This window comes from Prinia subflava, chromosome 7, assembly GCF_021018805.1.
Source record: "Prinia subflava isolate CZ2003 ecotype Zambia chromosome 7, Cam_Psub_1.2, whole genome shotgun sequence".
NCBI classification, from domain to species: Eukaryota; Metazoa; Chordata; class Aves; order Passeriformes; family Cisticolidae; genus Prinia; species Prinia subflava.
This window is the reverse complement of record NC_086253.1, coordinates 13807452-13833511: the sequence shown is the minus strand read 5'-3', so window position 1 is coordinate 13833511 and position 26060 is coordinate 13807452. Positions and strand designations below refer to the sequence as shown.

The 26060-nt window shown below is 37.2% G+C and overlaps 1 protein-coding gene across 2 annotated transcripts in view; it reads left to right on the top strand.

Annotated features, from left to right (window-relative positions):
• The first annotated feature begins 1704 nt into the window (after positions 1-1704).
• RAB28 (RAB28, member RAS oncogene family) overlaps positions 1705-26060 on the top strand; it is a 63455-nt gene continuing 39099 nt past the window's right edge. The window contains exons 1-4 of one of the 2 annotated variants that reach the window (XM_063401628.1): positions 1705-2055; positions 9102-9198; positions 14411-14499; positions 23048-23177. In XM_063401628.1, coding sequence (XP_063257698.1) covers positions 1978-2055; positions 9102-9198; positions 14411-14499; positions 23048-23177 — 394 coding nt within the window. In that variant the 5' untranslated portion in view covers positions 1705-1977. The remainder of the gene's footprint in view (positions 2056-9101; positions 9199-14410; positions 14500-23047; positions 23178-26060) is intronic. The other variant, XM_063401627.1, reaches the window with a different exon arrangement.

Here is a 26060-nt window from a genome sequence, read left to right as displayed (position 1 = left end):
GTGACAGAGGTGTCTGTCTTGTTTTCCATTAGAATTTAATGTACTTTATGATGTATCTGCCCTCCCATTTTTTTTCCAAGAATGTCACTGGAAAAGCATTTAGCCTCAATTGTCCAAACACATGAATACATGATCAATAAAGAACCTTCTTGAACATTCTTGAACCTGCTCAGGACAATGGAATAAAACAGTGTATTTGTAATATTGGAAATTTCAGACATACTTTTAATAAAGAAAACCTGAAAAAGACTGAAACAGGTATAATTGCTATTCAGGCATTATATAAAGTTGTTCTAAAAATTCTTAGCTTGCTATTGAATGCATTAAAATACATCTATACTTTAAAGAGTTCCAGATGTCTCTGTTCAAATTGTCATATAAACAATGCTCAAAGAATTGTTGTCACTCAGACTGGAAAAATATGTCAAATAGAGGCTTGAAGAGATTTGGTACTATTTGATATCATTATTAATGACTTTTGAATAGAGAGTATGGTTCTTAGATATCCAGTTATAAGCAAGTTGGGATGGTTAGCATGCATTTTGGAGGACAACATTATAAATCAAATTATATTGACAAATGTAGCAAGTAGCCTGAAACACAGGATTAAATTCAATGGGGAAAAGCAAAAAGCAATACAGTTAAACAGAAATAAAGCTTCAGCATGTGAAATGCCAATAACAGGAGAGCATCCAGAGGCTTTTTTAGTAAATCAGGATTGGTATGAGTCAGCAATGTCACACCGTCAAGAAAATAAATATCATGCTGGGATATATAAACAGAAGTCTCATATGCAAGACACATGAAGTAATACTTCCACTCTACTCAGTATTCCCAGGGCCTCAACAGAAGTACTGTATCCAGTTTTTGGCAGAGTATTGCAAGAAAGTGGAGAGAGGCCAAAGGAAAGCAACAAGAATAATCAGAAGTCTAAAAAGGACAACCGAGGGAAAGACTGACTGAAGAGGAGTTGTTTAGTCTATGGGAAAGATGACAGGCTGAAGGGACACTGGCTGTTTTCAAACTCAGGGAAGGCTGATGCAAAAGAGAAGGTTATAGACTGTTCTCCCTGGCCATGGTACGTGACAAAGGAATGGTCTAAAATTGAGCTAGAGTTACCTTGACTTTTCTTGAAGTCAAGACCTTGACTTGAAGTTTTCTTACTGATTGCCTATACAGATAGAAAAGTTCTGCGACTGTGTAAGAAAGTGGTGGAGTCCCTAGAACTGGGATTGTTCACTCTGCAGAAAAGAAGGCTCCAGAGTGACTTTACTGTACAGGCCCTTATGTAGCCCCCTAAAGGGGGTGCGGGACCCTGGCACAGGTTGTCCAGAGAAGCTGTGTCTGACCCATCCCTGGCAGTGTTCAAGGCCAGGCTGGACCGGGCTTTGAACAACCCGGTCTAGTGAAAGGTGACCGTGCCCACGGCAGGGGTGTTGGAAGGAGATGATGTTTAAGGTCCCTTCCAACCCAAACCATCCAGTGACTCTACGATTTGGCTGCCGTGTGTATTTAGTTGCCGTATGTCGTTGCCATAGCAAACCCCGCTCCCTCCCCGGTCAGCCCCACAGGGGCCGGGCCCCAGCCCCGGCCCGCCCCCGGTTGCTCGGTTACGGCTCGGGGCGTCACTGTGGGGCCCGAGCCGCCGCGGCGTGCGGCCGGCGGCCGGGCTGAACCATCTCCCGACCCTGTGGGGGCAAAAGTGGGTGTGTCCCGAAGAGGCGGCTGGACCTGTTGCTGTAGCTCCCGCCCGCAATTTACAGCGTTCCCCCCTTCCCTCAGCGCTGTCGTTGGTTTCGCCCCGCGCGGACCATAGCGACGGAGGGCGCACGGAAGGAAGATGGCGGTGCTGGTTCCTCCGTTGCTGCCGGCTTCGTGAGCGCGGCGCTCGCCTTCCCCCTGTCCCGTCCTCGCTCCTGCACCCGGTTCCTCCCGGCTGCTCTCAGCCTCTTCTTTCCCGCCGGGGCGGTAGAGATTATGTCGGACTCGGAGGAGGAGGAGAGTCCGGACCGGCAGCTCAAGTTGGTGCTGCTGGGGGACGGCACCACTGGCAAGGTCAGTGCCGGCCCCACCGACAGCTCCTCTCCCTCGCCGCGGTGCCCCGAGCCCCTTCCCGGCCTTCCCCCTCACGCTGTCCCTGGCTCTGCTGCTGAGGAGGGAGCAGCCCTGTCGCGATACTTGGCAGGCTGTTCCCCCTCGGCTCCAGGCCCTGCACGGGAGACTCTTCCCGCCGGTATCCGCGCCGTGCCCGGGAGCCAAACCCTCTAACGGGGCTTCCGCACACGGGGAGGTATCGTCAACAAATAGACGTACACGACCGTAATCCAATTTTCTTGAGCCGCTGGAAAAGGAGCGGCGAATAACGTAATTCCTGCGGTGCTGACGGAGTTTCCCACTGATCCCGGTGCGCTGCCGGTCGCGCTCTGGAGGCAGGAGTTGCTCGGCTGGAGTCGCTGGAATAGCCCGAAGTCCTCGGTGGCTGCAGTGCCCCGGGCGTGGAGGGGCCCAGCACCTCGGTTCGCGGCTCCCCGCGAAAGGGACGAGCAGGGAAGGTCCCGTAGCTGGGTCTGCAGGCGCCCTTCGGACACAGACAGAGCTACCGACCTCCCGAGCTGGATAGAACACTCTGCATCTAGTGGAGTTACTGTTCCAGAGTATGGAAAGGCACTGCTGGGTCTATTTAGTTTTCGTTTGTAACTTTTATGTTTTTGGGTTTTTTCCCCCTATCGATAATCACCATAATGAAATCCTGTTTATAAAAGTTTATCTATCAACAATAAACAATAATCGAAACAAGCAAACAATAATTCAACAAATATCTCTTTGTAAAAGAGAAATTTTGACAAGGAGAAACCAAACAAGGCAAAAGAGAGGCTGCTTTCTTAAATGTTTAAAATAGTCACTGATCTTAATTATACACTTGAACATATCTATTGTCATATGTAGCCTGAATAATTTTGTGAGGTACACCTGAAAATGTTATTGTATGCTTGAAGTATACATTTTTTTCCTCTGTCATTAACTTTTGAAACGATAGGGAGAAGAAATTCTGCTTGCTTCGCAGTTCGTATGAAAAGTGGAAATGTTCTTTGAGCTGGTTTAAATGAACTGCATTGCATTAATAGGAATATTGCTCTTAGTGAAAGTACATGTGGTTTTGCTCACTTACTTATTCAGAGCTCTATAAAGAAACAAACCTTTTTTTTTTTTTTTGTCTCCAGTGATTCTAAACCCAGTCTGAAGTGGTATTGTGTTCATCTGAGTGAGTAGATGGGCAATTCCAACCAGCTGTGTGGTGAGAGCATAATAAATGCACAGCACTGACAGCTGAAGTGCTGCTTCACGGGTAGCATTTCCCAGGAGTTTTCCTTTCAAACTGAAGAATCCTTTCACTACTGCTGCTGAGCAGCTTGTGGCAAGACCTCTCACCAAACATGAATTTTCAAGCATTCTTAAGTTCTGATGTATATTTCTGTTGGTTCCTCCCTCTCTCACAGGAGCTGCCACTCACTGCATCTCCTGCTGACTGTAGGGATCTCACGCTTCCATGGCAGGTTATTGGGCATGAGCAGCAGCAATACTCTGGTGGTCTGCTTTTCCTCCTGTCCCCCCTAGGTGATCCTGTAATAGAGGCTCCTTCCCACCATCCCAGTGGCCTGGCAGCACACACAGATTTATTGTAAGGTCTTGTAGAAACAAAGAAGCAATTGGCTCATGGAATGTAAAGGATAAATGCAAGTGCTATTTCAAGTACCTCGGGAGACTAAATTGTCGAGGTTCCTCTCTTTTGTTGTCTACTCGTTCTGCTTACTTGTTGAAACCTGTGTATGTCTATGTGTTTTCAACTCTAAATTTCCTGGCTCTCACATCTGGTTCACAGCTGGTCTTTACTCACTTAACTCTTTTACTGTGCAAGGTGTTGGTTTTTCTCTTCCTCTGTCACTGGGATCATGAGACAGGAGGCATGTAGAAAATCATGGGATATATCTGAAATGCTCTATCTTGTGTTTAGTGTGAGGTGTTCACCTTTGGCTTCTTTTGCCCTCTCTTTAAAAAAAAAATGTTATTGTGAGTCAGGTGGAAACTTGATGTTTTCCTCACCTAGAAGCAATGTGACTTGGGTTCTGTGCAAGGATTGGTAGCAGCTTGAAAACAAATCACTTCTAGTTCAAGCTAAAGGTAGTGTTTGTCCTTACACTAGCTAGGAATTGCTTTATCCATGAGGCAAGGGAGGGATGCTGTGCTTCTGTTAATTTGAGGTTGTTGAATGCTAATTGGATACTTAGAATTTTAAGGGTGGCAATAAGCACTGCTGGAGCAAACTCAAGTAGAGAAGAGTGAAAGTGGAAGAAGGTGTAAGAGAGGTGAGACAGAGTAGAATCTGTAAAACTCTTAGGGTAAAAAAGAGATGGTAAAGTAATGGTGAACTGTGGAAAAGCAAAATTGAGAGAAGCAAGAGTGGTTAGTCAGAAATACAGAATGATTTTAATGAACTAGAAAAACTAGGAAAACAATCTAAAAAGCAATCAGGAGTGGGGACAATGTGAGATGAAAAAAACAGCAATTAGTAATAGCAGTTGGCTCTTTGATTTTGAGTATAGGAAGGACATACATACACACAGCAGCCTTACGTGTGTAGGTTTGAAATCAACCTGACCCAAAATGATTTTCCATTAAAATAAACCAGCATTACTAGTATGGATTGAAAAAAAAGAGATGTTATGATCCAGATACTTCTACTCCTTTTGTGCATAGATTGTCTTGATACTGAGGTATGCAAGGATGCTGACTTGAGATAGAATACTAGAATTTGCTGCTGTTGAAAAAGGCTTTGGGCCTCTGGAAGCAAATCTCAGAGCTGTTAATGGGAAGGGAGGTTGTGAAAAATAGGTGTGCCGAGGTTCTGTTTATTTGCTACCTGTTGTAGCTGGTACTAAAGTACGGTAGCAAAAACATGCTGCCTTTTTCTCTAACAATGGATGATGAAAATCAAAGAATGTTCAAGCTGGTCTGGGAGTTTGCAGGAGCTAAAATTTAGGCTGGCGTAAAGAGTAATGTCCTGCTTACTTTAGGATTTTTTAGGATACCAGATTTTTAAGCATTGTGCCAATTCTGAATTCTCTTGTTACACTTGGGCTCAAAAACTTCATTGATGGTGACAAAAATATTGTTGTCTCTGTTGAGTCTTGCAAATGGAAAATTGAATGAAGTGTGCTGTGAAGATTGGCCCAGTTGCATAAAATAGATCTATGTCAAATGTCAAGAAATTATGTTAATTTTCTCTTTTTCAGTGAACAAAGTTTCGTTAGTAGTTAGGAGGGATGGAGGGATATCAGCGTGGGTAGTTATGTGTTTTTATGGTAAAGCATTTAATTATTTAGCCTAGTGTTTGTTGAAATTTTGTTTGTCCAAAAATTCTTGCCAGTAGGATAGGACATGACTGAGATGACTGTAGCTGTGCTTGGATAATGGCATGGATGTTCTAGAAGGGAGTGAGGGAAGAGATAGATACATGTGGTTTTTGGAAAGTAGATTTTCAGTTAGTGGCTAAACTTCAATTAAGTGGCTAAAGTGTGTCCATGGAAATTCATGGCTTCAGAACTATGTGTTTGCATCTAGTTGAAATTTGGGTTTAGTTTTCTTTCTTACAACTATGATACGACTTTGGCACTGCTTTCTCTTAATTTAACTTAATTCTATAGGATTTTGCTCAAAGATTTGTCATTTGGTAGGGTTTTCCTTACAAGTTTCTGCTTGCCCTGGTAAGTACTGTCACTCGGACACTTAATAGCACTGTCAGAGCTGGCTATTATTGCTTGTTCCATTTGACTTTCAATTTATTGACCTTCTAGTTTATTTCATAGATATTGTTTGCTTTTTTTTCCTGTTTACTCATTATGTAGGTCTTTAGGAACAGCATATCAGCAGTGTCAACTGAATTGTTGACACTGAAAAATAAAAGCGAAAAACTGTCATGCCTTCATGTAAGGTTAAATACCATCTTTGCTTCTTCCAAAAAAAACCTTCCTGAATATCCCATTCTATTTTGAACTTAGAATACTGTACTTTTTTTTTTTTTAATTATTATTTTTTAATTTTTTTTTTATTTGCTGCTCTTTCGGTTGCTGTACATTAGAGCCCAAAGACATTTTTGTGGTTTTAACAGGGTTTTTTTAACATCAACCTCCAATAGAGTACTGATATTCAGAGTAGGATGTCGACATTCACTTTGAAGTGTTTAAGGCAAATGTGTGAACCTTCTAAACTGATAACATTTTTGCTGAAATTCTGCCCTGCAGGCTGGTGGTCTGGTTGTCTTAGTAGAGGGGCAAAGGAAAACGAGGCCTTCGTGCTAGTGTACTGTTCTCTGACCCTGACATCAAGGGGTGGAATTGTATGGGATGCAACCTTTCTAAAAAATGGCCACTGATCACTTATTTATTTTTACAACTACAGTTCTACTGAACAATTATTTAACTTCCATTAATCCTTATATAGATTGTATTCAGCATATCCTCAGGTAAAACTCTTGAGCAAAATCTTTTCTGGCAAGCACGGCAGTGAACACTTCTGGGATTTGAAAGGAATATTTCCATTGTAGAGGTACTTGCATATGCATTGACATAACTTCTTTGTTTATTGTTATAAAGAAGTTTGAACTGTTGCTCTTAGCATTTTGTGGATAAATGCTTGTTTTGTGAATAAATAGAAGACCCTCGACTGGTAATCCAACACCTTCCTTGAGCTCTAATATTTATTAGGAAAAAATTCAAGAAGGAGTTAGTCCATGATTTTGTGCTATAAATTCCTTTGCATTCAAGAGCACAGTGGAGAAAAACTGTTTGAGAGGACTTTGCCATGCTGTTGATTACTTGCTGCTCTTACAGGTTGGCTGTTAATTGAATGTGTGTCGTTTATTTTTACTAATACCCTTAGGAATCCTCAGGGAATATTGACTGTCACAGAGTGATAAACTAGCATTTACTGAGCATTCAGAATAAGGGGGGAGTCGTTACTTATTTAATGAGGATCTAAATAAGGGTCTTGGAGAATATTCAATACTGTGATATAGTCAGATGATACTTGAATTTGTACTCTAGGCCAATGTTACTTTTCCAAAAAGGAAAATTTCAAGAAGACTGAATGGTGTATTCCTGCAGTCATCTTATTCTCATCTACATCTTTAAGGTCATGGCAGATTAATGTCATTCTAATCTTGACATGCTGACTGTTGGGATTAAATGAATCAGTTCTACTGACTCTTTCAATACTGTAGTCTGAATCTGTATTTTATTTTATGTGTGTTGTTAGTATTACTGTCACATAGCTGAAGACAGAAGAATCTTCTCATGATTCATCCCCTGTGATCCTACCCCTTTCCACAGGGATATAAATATATAAGCATACTCATGCTATTTCTAGTTTACTTGCTTTTTCCCCCCATTTGTTTTTTTATTTTTAATCCTCTTGGGGCTTGAGTTCAGTGAAGTAAATGAAAATGTTGCCATAGGCTAACACTGACTTATTAGATTATTTCCTAAACATATCTTCTGATATCAAAATGTCATTCATTGTATATATGGCAGTGATAGGAATGTAAGTATGTTATAGAAACATGAAAACAGTAAATCTTGTTTTGTTTACGTAGTAGGAAATCTATTAGTTGAATAAATGTTTGCCTATTCATACTAGAGTGTTAATGCTGGAGCTCTGGTGATCATGTTTTAATGTAAAAAAAAAGTTTTTTATTTTTATGTGTACATTTGATATTAGCCTAATTTCGATCTTTGTTATAACCTTCTATTCAGGGACCTTGCCTGTTCTCATAGTTCAGAACTATTGGCATTATTTTGCTCTTGCATTTTTGACTAAATGTGCTCTTAAGAGCGACTCATAACAATTGGTGTGACTCATCTCTTCAGGTCTTGATGAGCGGAAATTTGGCAAGAAAAACCCCTTCTGGCCTGTTTTGAGTTTTCTCAGACAGTGTAAGATTTTTGTGAGCCTCTGAGTATTTTTTCTTCTCTATATAGGTAAATAAATATTTAGATTATTTTTTTCTGTAGTTAATTTGTGTTTTTATTTTCAAATGTCATGTCAACAGGAGATTTTTAAGTGTACACTAATTTGATGTTGGTTGTGTTTTACAGTTTTTAATATTTAGTGGTTTTTTTTACTGTACAAACTTCTGTATTATTTATGATTGTACTGCTATTTTCTTGTTTACTTTTTTTGTTGACCTTCTTTATTTCTTTCCCTTTCTATCCCCACCCTTTTCTTTGTCTTGAAAGGAGACCTTAAATTGCTACTAAATTGCTACTAAATTGCTACTAAATTGCTACTGGCAGAATATAAATGCCTTGCTTCAGTAGTTTGCCTAGGTTAGTTGTGTATCCTTCAGCTGTATATAGTAAAAGCTTATTATTAGGTCAACACTCTTACTGGTTTGCTTTCATAAATCCAGAGAATACCAATTGAAGGAATAAATTTTCAAAGTTCTGCTTGAAGGAATGATTCTGTAGATGTGCATTCTTAATACGAGTTTAACTTTTTTTCTGTGTGCAAAAAGTGCTCTTCCAATCTTAGCGTTCCTGTAATCCCTGATCTGAAAACTGGTGAACAGTGGCAGAAATCTTGCCCCACTCAGGAGCCCCCTGTGGGATTCTGCACTGTGCAGGTCTCTATTCCCTCCCGGAAAGTTGGTCTGGGATCATGGTGCTCTTCAGCAGGGGAGGACCCTTGTTTTGGGAAGGAATGCTTTCTAAAAATGCCAAGATCTTCAGGTGCAGATAGTGTCACCTAGATTTGTGTCAGTTTGAGCATGCTCCTTCAAACCTGTGTAATAATTTGGAATAGGACTGTTAGAATATTTTTGAAATCAAAGCATCTATGCACCTTGCTGCTTTTTGCATAACTTAGCAGCCTTTGCCACCTCCTGTTATTATGTTGAAACTGACTGGAGTGCTTGTCAATCCAAATCCATGAACACTGTTAGCATTCATTGATTTAAAAAGTGCTTAACTGTATTTCATACTTCTGGGTTAACATAAAATTTGGTGCTGTTAAAAATGACAACTTAATTTGATACTGTTCTGTTTTAGACATCCTTAGCTACACGTTTTGCTCAAGAAAAGTTTGGAAAACAGTACAAACAAACCATAGGACTGGACTTCTTCTTGAAAAGAATATTATTGCCAGGTAAGAGAATAAAAATTAACACTGAAAGGTTGGGTGGCAGCAAGATTTGCAGAAACAGATTCTTTAGAGTAATGTGTACTAAATAGGCTTAATGCAGTGATTTTTATGGCAAAGTAAATTAGGTTGTTTGGAGAATATTTTGTTCGTACATTCTTGCCAGGTGTCAAAGAGTTATGCATTTGCAACTTACATCTCTAAGTAAAACACTAAATTCAGATAAAAAGAATGCTATCTATATTGCTGAATTTTTTTATCCCTGCTTGAGTGCACTCACTTTCCATATGGGTAGTGTAACACGCAACAATGAAATGGAACTTTAAACATATTAATTGAAAAAGTGTATGTGTTTTGATAGAAATATATATATTTTTAAATGAAATACACAGCTCATATTTGAGATGTGTGAGAGAAGTATAATGCAGCCATGGACTTGCAGTGCTCTAATATGTGAATGCTGTTTTATGCAAGGCAGCATGAAATTGCTGGCATTTAATAGACCACTAAAATTTAGGGTCCCTTGGCACTCATAAAAATACAGTTTGAGCATTCAAGATGTTTCACCTCACTACGGCAAAGAAACTATTTAGATGCCAGTTGCAGCACACTGCGTGGAAAATGCAAAGAAATAATTAAAAAAGAATAATTGCTGGTTAAGTTTGTCTCTGAACAATTGGGGTCTAAAATATGTCTTTTCACTGATTTGTGTGTGCTTATATTCTAAATATGCAAGCATTTAATTAAAAACATTTACTTCTGGATTCAGAAATCAGAAGTTAGAAAAAGCATGTGTAATTTTTAAAAGATGTAGTGAGATCTGCTAAGGTCTTGATGCAAGTTGTGTGGTTCTGTCTTCTTGTAAAGGGTGGGGAGGGAAGCAAACCTTAGAAATTAAGCATTTTATCTGTAACCTGAAGTTATAAGAAAATATATGGAGTTCTTGAACTTTTTTTTTAAAATTATATTGCAAATGATTTCTTGAGTATGTTTATATATTTTCTTAAGTGAAACAGAATAAGCTTTTCAGACTATTCCTGTGTTCACTATTTTATTTTGGCTATTTTGATGTACTTCTTTAGTATTTAGTATGTACTTTTTAAAGTAGTGATAAAGTACCAAATTCCAGTGCTTATTTCTCCATAAAATCAACAGAATAATTTTTTTATTGTCCTGCTCCTGCCTCTAAAAATATCAGTGTGTATAATACTTAACAGCAGTACTTGCAAGTGGAATGTGTACACAAATCATGCAGTGTGCATGCTGAGAACTTGTATTTTGCAAGTTTTTTTTCCAGCTGTTAAGCATACAGATGCTATTAGTGTATTACTGGGATTATAAATATTCTTGTTGAGTAGAAAATGTGGAAAATTATCAACTATTGCTTCATTCATTTTTGTTCATAGTTTATTTTGTGTGTGAATTTCATTCATTCATGGTTTATTTTGTAATAAAATCAGAATGCAGGTAAAAATAGCACCAAAAAGTCTGTAGATTTTTTTTTCCTCGAAACAGTAGCATTTGTATTCATATGCAGGAAGAAACATTTTTCTGTAGGTTGTCATTCTGGTTTTGCCTATGCCTATATATGTGTTTAGGTATACATGGCTCTCTATTTAATAGGTAAACTGGGCTAGGTGTGGGGAGTGAGAGGTAACATTTCTAAATACTGGAATGGGAAGCATTACTTTAGTAAGTGGATTTTTCTAATTTCTTTATTGGTTCTGGGTTTACAGAGCTGCTGTGTTTACTTGAAAGGTTAATTCATACTGCTGCACAGAAATTGTGCATGTATCAGTAGGAAAAAAGACTAGATTTCCTTATTCATTAGGAGAATTGCTGAGCTATGGTTCAGTAGTTGATTTTTTCTTCTTCAATGTAAGCACAGATTCCAGAAGTTAAAATTACAGATTTCTAGAATTGCACAGAAGTTTACATTAGACCACATTGTAATACATTGCAACTTATAAAATAAAGTGCCGTTTTTCTGGTTTTTTTTTCTTTTTAAAGATAAAAGTGGCATTTATCTTCAGTTGTTTTAATAACTAGTGCAGTTCTGCCATGAAAATAGTAAATATTTTGCATGGTAAAACAATACAGTTTAATACAAATCAGAAATCCTTTGATAAATTTTGAGCAACACGTGTTCAAAATTGTTCAGCATGTGTCTAGTGTTCAACATGACAAATTCACTTCATGCAGTTTGTTCAAAATACTTTTTTTTAAAGTGCAAGACAGTTTCATTATATTTATTGATGCAGAATCTTGTATAGTCTGCATGCAACCATGGGGTAGATTTTAGTGCCTAAACAGTGTATCTGCTAGTCAGAGGGTCTGTTGATAGAGACTCTTAAGAGCCATAGTTGTATACTTTTTGGGAGGTTGTAGGTGCAGTTCAGTAAACAGAATTCTTCTGTTAAAAGGATTTTTTTTAAAGTTGTTGGTGTAAAAAGCGGTCACTCTTGTGTTTTTAGTTCCATCCTGACTGTGCAGCACTTTAAGAAAGGTTAACCAGTACACCAAGTGTCCTCCTGCAGGGTCACTGCTGCAGCAGCCCAGTGGCTTCAGTTCATACCAGGAGCAATCGCAGACCTGCACTGTGCTGCCTCAAGTATTTCAGCTTTGCACTTGTGTGCATTTCCTACAGCGTAAAGAAGTGCTGGGGTTTCTTTGTTCTCATTAGTGCATTACATGTTATTTTGATGGGATTCTGCAGTTATTTTCATTAGTGTGTTAAGACTGTTTCTAAGAACTGTCTTATGCATGGTTATGCATTGTTTCTTTTTGTTTTGTTGTAAGTCTCTAGTTTTTACATTCCTGTTAAACTGAAAAAATAAAAGATTTCAAAGTTTTTGCAGAAAACTTTGTGTGCCACTATCCCAGTTGTTAATGAAATACTTGCTAGGTAAATTGCCTGCAGTTTTCCCTTTTGTCAGAATAATCCTAATATCCTTCTTTCTCCCCAGAATCAACCTGAACACAAAGCAAATATTACAGAACCTATTAGAAAAAAAAGTGAAAATGAAGCATTTTGCCCAGGAGATGATCAGCATGAATTTCATAATTACTGAGGTCCTAATTAAGGAGGAGTTCACCTTAAATGAACATACCAATCTTTCTTTTTCCCTGTTTCTTTTTTCTGTTGTTAATAAAGCAGAGTAAATAATTTGTAATAGGATATCTTTCAGTTGGGCAGTCACAGGTAGACTAGTTAATGTAACTTGCTGCACTAAAATTTCTTAGGTTGTTCCATGCAGTTATATCCAGATACTAAGATCAGTATGCTGTGCATAATTATTTCTTTAGGAGGAAAAATCAAGTTCAAACTTTTTAGAGCACTTGACAAAATTGGGCATCTGAAAATTACTGAGTTTGAAAGTGATAATATTTATGAATAATTTTCTTTTTTTTCTGAAAATAGCTGACATGAATGACACAGTGACTTTCCAGCAGAATACATAGGGGTAGAATATTGCAGCATGGTGAGCCTTTGAGCCTGCATAGTTTGTTTGCCCACTGAGGCTATAGGGTCTTTTCAGACTGTGGATGCACTAGTTTATCCATGCCAGATGCTTTATGGAAGACATCCCTGCAGTGCTTGTGATCATTTATGTTCTGAGCTTTTAAGTTAATTAATTAATTAATACATAGTATATGAACTATCAGAACAAGTAAGCTTTTTGTTGATTATAAAAGGTTGCCTTTATTGAACTGGGGTGTTTATGATGTGTTTTCTAAGCTCCATGTAGAAATTCTCTTGGTATTACATAAAACTCAGTGTAGCTTAATAGTACTGTTTCACACTCATCTCTGTATTTTTGACACCAAGGTTGTAGTTTTGGGAATCTGCTCTTTTAACTGGATTAAAGCAAGGTGCATTATAAAAATATAATGTGGTATAGGTGATACCACGAGTAGCACATATTCAGCTATATAGTTACAATTTGCTGGTTATTTTCACCTGGTGCTGTGATAGGTTTCCATGGAGCACTTTCTCTTGTGTAACCAATGCGAGTGTTTCAGTTATAAGTTTACAGCTGAACAGATCATGTGGTGTAAAATCAAACTGTCAACTACATAAAATAGTTGAATTAAGAATATATCTTTTTTAGCAAGCCAAAATAATGTGTTTGCTTTCACTCAATTTGCAGTTGTTGTGATGTGAAATTTGTTGCGCTTTTTTAAAATCCAGAAGTAAAAATTAATAGGCAGTTGAGATTATTTGTGAGTACATAGAATTTGTATTAACATGTGTCATGTGAATAGTATATGGATTAGAAAAAATTTTGTCAGTCCGTACTCTGTTAGAGTTTATTGCCCAGGTTATCTGTACAGTTCTTATTATGCAAAATGTGAGAAATTATACTTTAATACATTTCTATGTATATGGTAGCATACCTTTGTGTGTGTATTTTTGATCTGTGAGTTGGTGAGTTGTCTTGCAGAATATGTATGATTTGTAGGATGTTAAATACTCTGTATTTACACTCATTTTTTGTTATTTTTGTTTTTAAAAACCTGTTAACAATTTCAACATAGCTTAAAAATGGTTTAGAGTAGAAAGGAAGGTCTGTTCTTGATGTAGATTTTTTGAAGATGAGATTATGTAAATCATGTCCAATTTAGCTTCATGCCTTAAGGTGGTGAGTGGAGGAAGTAATCATAGTGTGCATCCTCAACTTAGATGTGTGTCAGTATTTCCATTTTTTTACTCTGTCAGCAATATAATTCTGTAACTCTATACTACTATCAGCATCACTACCAAAATGAAGTTATCATGAAGATTTTCCTCTCGATCAGTAAGGAAGATTAGGAGAGGGGGTGAGGAAGGGACACACAGTATGAAATAATGTGGATAAGTTGGCATTAATTGTGTTACCTTTCAGTTCCAAGTACCACGCTATAGAACATTCTTTGTGAAGTTTTATGTGTTTTGTCAGTTGAATGTGTTATATAATTTCTAGTCAGGATTCCTATACTTTATGCAGTTCCAATTATTTTCTGTTAATATTAGATGTGTTAGTAACTAGCTATAGTTTTACCATATCTTAATGACTTAGCTCAAGGACTCAAATTACTTTTTTCCCAGATTATACAATTGTTTTTGTTTTGAAATTTAGTTCCTATTTCTTGTATACTTGTTAAAAGCTCTTGTTGTTGAATATATTTGTGTCTAAATTTTCCAGGTTACGCAATATCTGTATAATTTTTTTTCCAGGAAATTTGAATGTTACTCTTCAAGTGTGGGATGTAGGGGGACAAACATTAGGAGGCAAAATGCTGGATAAATATATTTATGGAGCTCAGGTACAGTATAAATGCTGATAATTGTATTTATAGCAATGATATAAAATTATTTGAAACTTTGTTCTTAAAATTATATATAGATACATTATATATAGCTTTTAGTTGATTGTTTCATAAAGCTCAAAAATGTTGAATGTCTGTTCAGTCTAAACTTAATTGATATTAATACGCTTCTTTAATTTTGGTGTGTAGCTAATTTTTTAGAGCTGACATAAAAAGCAAAGCAAGCGTGTGCATTTATAGAGCTGAATAACTCCCAAGAACAGATGGTTGTTTCCAGGCTTTGTGTCTTGAGTTAAGAAAAGCAATCACAGTAAACAGTAAAGGCTATTTGGATATCCACATGGTAGATAGAGTGGCTGCTTTCAGAACAGCTGCCTCCCAGGGGGACAAGGTAGAAGGAGGAAATTAAGAGCAATCCTACACCATTAAACTCCTACATACAACTGGGGTTATAAGAGGGCAAACAAAAGGAGACAACCAGGTAGCTAAATATTTTTTCAGAACTCGTGTCCAATGAAATTAAGTTTGTCTTCAGGTTAACTAAGCAACTCAAAGTGGATGGTAAGATTAAGAGCTAAGTGTTATAACTATATCTTGAGTCACGAGATGATTTAGGAGGATGTGTTATAAATGCAGAACTTCTTAGTGTGTGTGATCCTAAAATGTACTCTCTTCCTTAATTTGGAGTTTGTAATGAGAACAATAGGCACAACATGTGCTATTAGATAATGTTATACAACACAGGAATGGCTAATGAAAGAGATTGGGATTTATTAGTTAATTGGATAAAGAGAAACTTGTCAATGTAACATTTTGTCACTTTCAAAAAAAAAAGTCAGTGTTTTTCGCTGTTGCATCTGTTTTATAGCATATTCTTCTTTTTTAATAAAAACCAATTTACTGACCTGTTGCAGATCTACCAAGCAATAGGAGAAAGTGGCTTCCATGACAGAGGGAATTTGATTAATCACAAATTGTTGCCATATGTCCAAAGTAAATTTAATGAAGGAAATAAAAGGCTATTAGCTTTGTCTGTATTGAATTTGGTGATAAACTTAAGAGTTTCTTACCAAAAATAGCAAGTCAAAAAGTTAATGCCAGTGCCCAAAAGTGTGTAAACAAATATCTTATTGGTATCAATAAGACTAAAGTTTGATTTTTTTTTTAGTCATTCAGAACACATTAATAAAAGAACCCCTATATTGAATCTCTTTGTCATTAATCTTCCTCCAGTCCTCATTTCCATCCTAATTTTCTTTATGGACTTTTTCTTTCTCAGTCTTAGCATGTATTCCTAGTGTCTGTGAGAGGCTTCTTATCATCAGAAGTGAGTTCTAATACACTTTTCTATTAGCAGTTACAGTTATTAGCAGTTACTAACAGTGCTTGTTAAAGATGCATAAACTGTCTCTAATTTCATCTGTTCCTGAAATGCCATGAATAGTTTGGAAAGGCTCTGCTTTCAGTTTATTTCTAGGTTTATTTCTATAAGCTTATTTAATTTTGAATATCTGTAGCTTTTTTTTATAAGAAAAAAAGGAAAGGCAAAGTAGGACAAGTAGGAGTATTTATAAAGGAAAATCCTTTTAAATATGAATAAAAATTCCCATGAATGGGCAACAAAACAGCAAGAAAGTAATTAGGAAGAGGTAGCATGGAGTTGGCGAGGGTAAAATATGCACAGCCAACTTGATTGCTGTCTGTGGTTCGATGGTTAGCTCTGGAGAGGAGAGCAGTGCATGTAATTTATCTTCACTTCAGCAGGGCCTTTGACATAATCTCCCATAATAATATTACAATCTGTAGAGATGCAGGTGGAATGGGTGGACCATAAATTTACTGAAAATCTGAATGGACAGCTGGATTTAAAGGTCTGTAGCTCAATGTTGTACTGATGCCTGATTATAAGTTTTATTTCTTAAGCATTGGTGCTGGGTTTGTGTCTTTTAGTAATTCTTTTAACAATGGAACAAAACATTGTCAGTTTATGAGTAGCACCAAACTGGGGAGGAATGGTCACTGTGCTGCAGGGTAGGGCTGCTACTGGGAGAGACCATGACCAGCTGAAGGAGTGGACAACAGAAACCTTGTGACGTTCGGCTGGTGACAGATGGCAAGTCCTGCACCTGGTACAGAATAGTTTTATGCAGCTGGAATCAACTGGAGAATGTGCAGTGAAGGGCCACAAAGGTGATTAATGGTCTGGAGCATCTCTTCTATGAGGAAAGGCTGAGAGAACTGTGACTGTTCAGCCTGGAGAATAGAAGGCTAATCAATATATATACATCCATGAAGGATGGATGCAAGGAGGAGAGAACCAGGCTTTTTTCTGTAGTGTCTATTGACAGGACCAGGGCAATGGGCACAAACTAAAACAGGGGATTCCTTCTGAACACTAGGAAACATGTTTTCTACTGTGAGGATGACTGAGAACTGGCACAAGTTGACCAGAGAGGTTGTACAGTCTCCATTCTCAGAGGTAATCAAAAGCCATCTGGACATGGTCCTGGGCAGCTGGCTTTGGATGACACTGCTTGAACAGAAACATTGAACTAAATGACTTCAGAGGTCTCTTCCAACCTCAGTCGTCTTTGAAATGGCTTTGGAGGAAATAGCTTCTGGATGTCTTATTGAGGTAAAAACCAGTTGAGTAAGAGTTTGCAATGCACCCTTGCAACAGTAAAAGCTAATTGAGTACTGAGCTGTGTTAGTAAGAATGAAGTAGTTAAATTAAGGAAAGTGAGTATCATGCTGTCTGACATTTTTGAAGTGGCTTTTGGAGTCCTGTGTTCAGTTTGGGGTTCCCCAGTGCAAAAAAGGCTTTAAAATACTGAAGTAACTTGAGTGAAGGTTGCTACAAAAAACCCCATATGTGCCAATGATTTGTTGCACTTGGTCAGCGTGTATGGTGCAGCTGGGATTTCAAACATCTTGTTTATAAAGTATACAAGCTGTACAGATAGAGATAAAGCAGATGATTTGGATCTGTTGCAGAAATTGTGTTCATCTCTGTATTCTTCAAATGTAAATAATTCAGATCTAAGGTATATGTGTGGAATTGTTTGTGGCATACCTACAGTAGGTGTTATGCATTTATCCAGTATTTGCAGATGCCCACAGCCTAATTTCCAGCTATTTGATCATTGAGAGATTCAGAAATCATAAGTGGTTGAATTCTTACTTTTGTGCTCAGAAACCTATGTGTATGGTAGGCTTACCTCTAAAATCATATGGCCAGCTGGAGACAGAAGTTTAGAGAATCTACAGCAACTGAAAATATTATGGTCTACAGTTCACCTGATCTTGGTTGAAATTTGATCAGGATATCAAGAAGAGTAAGTGGAACATCTGTCTATACTTCATTGCAAAAACTTGCCACTGCAGGTTTCCTTCTCTCTAATGAGAGCTGAATCAATCCTCTAGGATAGATCTTTTGGCTAGGTTACTGTTAAGATGCCGTATTTTGATTGAGATCCCCTATTTCTTGTGCCACATTTTAGAATAAGAATGGCAGATTTGAGCATGAGAACTTGCATGATTTGCTCACGTTGCAGTTAGAGAAATTGCAATTCACTTGCTGTCTTGAAGCAGATGCTCTTCTCCTGCCCGTTTTTCTCTGATGTTGCTCATTTAGAACAACGTAGTTGCTGCATCCCATCTTGGTAGCTGAATTTCAGTGGTGAGGCAGAAGAACTCTGCAAGCTCTGGGGAAAAAAGAGCTCTTCATTCTCTATAAATAAAAGGTATAAATAATCAACACTAACTGAAAGCTGTTTAAAACTACCACATTTATCTCAGAATTGAAGGATGCTGAGAGTAATTGTATAGTAGTCAGTTGCCACAGTTATATAGATAGAGAGTAAATCATTCAATTATGGCAACTTAATGACAGGTATCTGAGTGCCCACATCCTCAGTATCAGCAATGACAGCAGTGGTTAAGTATATGTGGACTGTAAGCTGCTTTCATTTGTAAAAAACTGTTTTCATCTGCACATTTCTGCAACAATTATGTTGCTCTGTACTAAATTAATATTCTGTGACCAGAAGAAATACTCTAGAACTTTGGCCTGACTTAATTTATAATAATAATAATGATAACGATAATGAAAATTTGAAAGTTAATTTAGTTCCTTGTTGCAAAAGTCAGTCATAGGATGAGGATAGCTGGGGATAAATGGAGAAGAAAACATACATTTTTAATTACTGTTTTCTCTAGCTTCCTTTTATTGTGACAAATCTTGACATAAACTTGACACCTCTTAAATTTTCATTATCAGTACAAATACATTGCCTGGTTACACCATTTCCACACTAGCAGTTCAATTTAGAAATAACATTGCTGCTGTTTGCGTGGTAAATCTTTCAGAACCACTCCCATATCTTACCTGTAATTGCTGCGCCTACCCACATATCTAGTTTAAATTATCTTTTAGATCTGGCATATGCTACATCATAAATTGGCTTGTTAATAGGAGTACTGCAGACTCTACCTTCTCTAGGGAGCAGCAAATAATTTCTGCAATATTCTCCGTTTCCAGTGACCTATTTTTGAAAATGCTCTATAATTCCAAAACAAAAAGCACTCACATATGCACTAATGTAGACAAAATGTCTCTCTTACTAGAGTGCAATTATGCAAGCAGGGGCTATTTGCCATGTTGCTGGAGACTAGAGAATCAATGTGCTTTTATTGGCATGTCGTCTACCATGTGTTTCAAACTTTTTTCATGGCAGAGAAATATTTGTGTAAAAATGCCAGTGTTAATTTTCCTCCTTAATTCCTCACACTTAATAGAGAAAAAACAGCTTTTATGCTGTCTACTTGGTCTCTACTTCATATACTATAAGTTTGTGTAAAATATGATGTATTTTTCTTGAAAGCAATTACTGGATTTCTCTGTTAAATTAAAAAAAAAGTGAAATAAATTTTAGCCATGGAGTTATGACTAGTCCTTCATTAATAATCTGTATCATACTAAATTGCTTGCAGAGTGCTGTTGTGGTAAAAACCTAAGCAGGAAGTATTCTTTATGACCTGGATGCCATGCTTTTTTTTGCATTTCTATGATGCAAAAATATATACCTTCCATCTTGTTTCTTAAGTGTGGCAAATATTGACAAGACTAAAAAAATGTTTAAGGGAAGAATGTGTCGAAGTTAGATCATAGAGAAAAGGATGTTAAGTCAGCTCCGGTGCAAACTTTGTTAAATTGTTTTTTTTTCATGGTAAATCCACTGTGAATATCATTTCATCCAAAGGGGTAGGTAGGCTGCAATTGTCTAGAGGACATGAAGCAGAGTAGAATTTTGATGAAGAATTGATTAGAAAGAGTTGACTAACCTTAAATGCTCACACATACTTATTTTTTCTCCATCTAACTGATGAGTGCTGAAGATGGTTTAGATAATCTGCTCTTCTGCAAGCTAGTGAGAAAACTTGACAGCTGGTGAAAGAAGCATTGCTGTGTGCTCTTTCTCATTTACAACTTTCAGCTTTATGGCTGGCATTTTTTTTAACCTTTACCCTACCTGTGCTTCAGATTGAGTTTTATTTCTGCTGAGCATTTATTAGCACATGTATGTCCTTCCTAGAACAAAACTTAGATTGTGAGACAATTATGTGGATGGCCAGGTATTTGGGTAGTTATAAAAATAGTCAGGAGAAATTAATTGAGATTAACTTAAAGATGCAAGATATTAAGGAATAAATTGCATCAAAATTGGAAGAGGGAAGTGGATGTTTAATACTAGATTTGATTGATAAAGAAGGAAAGATAGCAAGGGCAAAGTTTGGTGTCATAATTCTTAATTTCCTTGAAGGAACTGATGAAAGCTGTTCCTTAGAAATTAACACAACTATATAAATATAAGGAACAAAACCTCAACTTTCCCAAGGAGTTGACAACATTGGAGGAAATGAGATAGATTGGTATTGCTGGCATAAGAAAGCAGGAGTTAGAGGAATGTCAGTAGGATCTGTTGTCATCCTAAAAAGCTATCCATGTGTAATGACTTTTAGCAACCTTCAGAAATTTTTCAATGTTAGTGACTTACAGGTGGTGTATTTCAGAGCTTTGCTATTATTACAGTCTCCATAGGGTTTTTGTTTGTTTGTTTGTTTTGTTGGTTTGCTTGTTTTTGTATGTACCCTTGCTATTAACTCTTGGTAGAGCTAAAACTATCGCTGCAGGAGGTCAGCGGTAAAACACTAAGTTGGGTCAACTGAGAGGTGGAACTAGGCTGTTCAAGGATGCTTCTCGTAAATTTCTACAGATGGAGACTGAGCAACCTCTGGCCAACCTGCTTTATTTTCCTCATGGTGAAAAAGCTTTTCATTAGATGTGGCTTGAATGTCTCTTTTTTCAGCTTATGCCCACTGAGTTTTATCCTGCCATGCACTACTGTGAAGACCCTGTCTCATCTCCTTCATTGCTTCCTCATGAGTATGGGAAGGCTGCTTTTGGGTCCTCCCAGGGCCACTTCTCCCTGCTGAAGAACTTGGGTTTCTTCATCTCTTCCTCATAAAACAAGTGCTCCAGCCTTCAATCATCTTGCTGGCCCTCTGCTGAAGTTACTTCACTTTTCTCATGTCTTGAGAGGCCTAAGGATGTGTTCTGACTGGATGGATTCTTTTAGATATGATCCAACAAGTGCTGAGTAGAAAAGTTCCTGGTCTGGTGGCTGTACTTCTGCTGATGCAGCCCAGGATCACATTTGCCATCCTTGCTGCTGGGGAATGTTGCTGGCTCTGATTTGGCCTGCTGTCTGACAAGACCTGCAGGTCATTTTTGGTTGCTCCCCAGCCAGTCATGTATTACTCCCCTCAGCCTGTATTTTTTATTCCTTCCCAGCTGCAGGACTTTGCACTTATCCTTGTTGAATGTTGAAAGGTTCCTGTTCACCCATTCCTTGAGCATGTCTGCATGCCCCTTTGTGGTAACCCTGCCCTTGGGCACATTGGCTGGTCTTCCCAATTTAGTGGCTTCTGCAAACTACGTGTAAAAGCATACACAAAGAGAACTCCTGTTACCTTTTCTTAAAACTTACACCAGCATCATCATGACTGCCATAAGTCATGCATTTATTGAAGCAGTCAGGTTTTTTTTTTTCCACTTTTTTCATATCAGTCATGTTTTCTAAACTTCGGATACTGTTGCTGGTTTCTTCTAGTGTGCCCTTTTTTGACATTCAAGTGTCCAAAGATGGATGCATTATTTCACCTGGAATGTTTTAGGCCAGTGTTATATTTGCAAAATAAGCTTGACACATTCAGCTGTGAGTTGTAACTCCTTAGTCTTATTATATGCACTTACTACAACCCAAATGCTTCCTATTGTGCGCTTGATTATTGCTTCCTTTGAACTTGTCATGGTAATTATTGAATTGCATCGTATTAGTTTTACACTGTTTGTCATCATAAAATCTAAACTCCCCTCAAATAGTCTCACAGTCTGTACTAATTTGTTGTCAAATGGGAAATTATTAAGTAAGTGTACACTCTATTTTATGATGAGTTAAAACTGGGCCCAGACAAATGCCTGAAAAAGCTTGAAAAATCTTTTCTATTGACAGTAGGTCATTGACCCAGCTATTTTTGTATGGATCATACTGTTTTTTCAGAATATTCATAAAAATTTCATGTGAGAAACAGTGTGCAGATGTAGGGTTTTTTTGCCAGGTGTGAACTCCATGAGAACAAGTGTGACTGAAGCCAATTCTGACTTTATTCCTCATTTACAAGACACTGACTTTATTAGGGTGGAGTGGAAAGCAGGGGCAGAAGACTCAATAAGATCTGAGAGCTGGTCTCAGAATTGTGGAGGGGATGAGGATGACATTTGGACCATTAATAAACTGTGCTTTATAATATTGGATATTTGTGCTGTGGAATCGTCAGCAGTGTCTGCTTTGAGTATTTGTCACCTGTAGCTAGGTCCCAAACCTCTGAAATATATGGGACTCTTTTTTGAGATCTGACCATGTCTTCAGGTTCTCTTATGAAAGTTTGAAGCTCGCCAGTACTTTTACTTACCTTCTAAAACTCTGAAGGAGTGGATTCTGGCCTTCATCCCCAAAAGACAGCAGAAACAAGACAGACAGTTTGCAGAAATGTAAAAGTGAACTGCCTTTTTTTTTTTTCAAGAAAGGGAGCATTGAAACTGCAACTAATATTAGTTAAAACAAAAGTCCTTCTCCTGTGTAAGTTTTATCTTCCTATTAGTGTGAAATGCTATTTTGGGTTTATCATAAAACATAAACAGTTTGTAATACTTCTGATATAATTAATTATGCTCTTGACTGTGTTGCCATTTTTTTTCTGAAATGTGAATTTAGAGTGCATGAAGTGAAGGAGAAATACTGTAGTAACGTGTATAGTATAGAAATTTATAATTCCTTTAACTGACCCTCAGAAGATATGATGCCATTATTTTGAGTGCTCAATTTTATGACAATAATAATTTAGACTGATGCAAATATTACCATGTTAAATTCTTTTACAGTCTGTAAAATTTTGTACATGTCTTTTTATTCTTTTTATTTAGGGTATTCTCTTGGTTTATGATATTACCAATGGCCAGAGTTTTGAAAATTTGGAAGACTGGTATAACGTAGTAAAAAAAGTGAATGAAGAGTCAGAAACACAGCCACTTGTGGCCTTGGTTGGAAATAAAAGTAAGTTACTCATATTTACATATTAATTGGAATACTCTAGATGTGGTTTGCTATTGAAGAAACAACATAAGGTATATATATTTAGCAGGATGCAGCTGAATACCATCTTGTGTGTTTTTGCTGTGTACGGATGACATATTTGGGTACACTTCAGGGTTATGGCTCTAGGGAGATTGGTTATATTATGGGATATACTGTGTCATGCTTTGCCTGCAGCCTCTGCCCCTGTGTCCTCTTGGCTGGGAGAGCAGCACACAGGGGTAGAGGGATCACTCGCCCGTGTTTGAATTTGATAAGGCCCCAGGATATAGCCATGGCATGTGTCTGCAATGGAGAACTGGGGAGCATTTCTGGATGTAGAAATAGGTATATTTCATGGTTCTGTATGTTACGAGATGGCTGGATTAACTACTGGTATATGTTTAAAAAACTACACTATTTATTAGGCATAATACTTAGGAGTTGCTTAGCAGATGTTTTTAATGTTATCTGTAGTTGTGCACATCAGATGACTTACTTTGTGTTGTTTTGGGATTTTTTTAACCTTTTTGTGATCACATATGTGTGATATAATGGTTTTCTTCTGACCACCAAAATATATCACCTTCTATAATCATAGCTTAGATAGTTTCCTAATTAGATGGATTCCAAATTTCCCCATTTTCAACTACAAAATCTTACACAAACATCCTTATATCTGATGTCTTGATCCTTTCTTACCCCTTTTTCTGTTGAAAATGATAAAAGCAACATACAAAAATTTTAGAAACAAAGTGGGAGAAGCAGATGCATATTTTTCGACAGTATAAATACCTTTATTTGAGTAACAGAAAAATATTCGATTTGTTTTCACTTTCCAAATAACTTGTTTCTGTTACAGTGACCATGTCGTGAAAAAACCTGAGAAAAGGACTTATCCAGGAAGTTAGAATTGTTCAAAATCATTTGAAAACAGTATAGAGACAACACTTTCATTCAGAACCATTAATTGTAGTATTGCTACAGTGATGCTGTAACATTTTGTGATATTAATGATGAAAGACTAATTTCCTATGAAGAAAACAGAGAAGGTCTTAGAGTTACAATATAAATAGCACTTCTGAAAGTATTAACACTGACAGTGTTGTACTGTAGCAGACCAGAGTCAACAATACAGATTCTGTTGAGGTTCAAATGAAAAGTATTTTTGACTGGTTTCTATTTTGCCCTGAAATTGGACTTCCTAGCTGGAGTCCGGCAAATTTTACGGAATTTTTGCAGTAAGATACACTGTAACATAGCATAAAAAAATGTTCTTTGCTGAATTTGCACAATAGATGTAGAAAATGATGCATTGGTTTTGATTTGGAGGCATTTTATTTCTGTCTTTTTTCACATATACCTGCCCGCAAATCTTTAATATCCAAGTGTGTATGAAAATAGTAGCCGAAGGAATTGTGCTTGTGCCTTGTTTTTCTTCAGAAGCTGCATGTAAAGAAAAGCAGCAAAATATTGATTTCATGTGATTCTAAGGATGTTTGTTGCTGTTGCACATGTTGAGCATGCAGGGGATACTGTTTAGAGAAGGGTTTTTTTTCCTTTGTTTCAATATGATAAAAATTAGACTTTGAAAGTATATTGCTTTTCTGAATTCTATAGTAGGATAAGAATATCTAGGAGGGCTTCCACCCCAATACTAAAAAATTAATAGTTTGTGAGAGGGAACTAGTCAGGTTCCTGTTACATACATAGAAAACAAGGTGTTTACATAGAGGCATGATGTTGACTCTCAGATACTGTGAAAAGATAAAACTACTGGTATTAACAAATTGTTTAGGAGGAATCACTCTATTCAGCTTCTTTACTTAGTAAGTGATAAAAACACTCATATGCAATGCAAGAGCAGTAATAGGTTAAGAGCCAGGAAAAGCCATTTGATGAATTGATGAACTTTCTTGACCTTATGCATCATTCAGGAGAAATACTCCAGTGAGTGGTTTCTGTGTCAGGATTGTACTTGGTTTTTTTGAGCTGTACATGTCTTTTAGGAAAATATCCAGGTAAGCTCACTGAAAGACTAGAAACGTCAATATCCACAGGCAAGTTATTCTAACACTTAACTTCCTATAAAAGCTTTAAAATTTGCCAAGAATGCAGTTATTTTCATTCATAGCAACTGGAAAGCTTTGGGCCAGTCTTTAGATACCTTGATAAGAATTTTGAAGCTCAGCCTCTGTTTTGAAACTTTGGCTTAAAGTTAGTTACTTAACTTGAGCTATCCTTTATCTGTTTTTTCTTAGTAATACTGTTTGAAATACATGTGTAATTTTTCCATTTTGGGGGAAATATACCTGTCTTCTCTCTAAGAATAAAGCTATAGCTTGGAAGAAAACAAAAATATTTTTCTACACAATGCGATGCAGAAAACTGTACACTTGAATTCTATTAAATGAAAATAATTTCTCTGGATAATTTTGTCATTGAAAGCAAATTATTTGATACGTAGCAGTATATTGTGCAAAATTGTTTACTACTGTGAAGTCATGGGTTTTATAATTAATTTATTAGTGGTTTCTAGTATCAGTTTGTAGTCATTCTGTTAAATGTTAAGCTTGTGGGAATTTCTCTAGTATTCCATAGAACTTGGAAGAAATTAAGTGCTGATTTAAATTAAACATTGCTTGTTTTCACTGTTCTGGTTTATTGTGCATTGCAATAGATTAGCAGCATGAACACAGTAAGCTGCTGCTTCTGTTTAAAGCATGATAATTAACTTCAGAATGGTGTCAAGCTTTTAAAATGTCCTGTTGTGATTGTAAGAAGTTAAGATTTACTCATGAAACACTGAAAAGGTAATTTCTACTTAAAAAGCTCCAATCACTTCAGTCAGTTGCTGGTATCTCA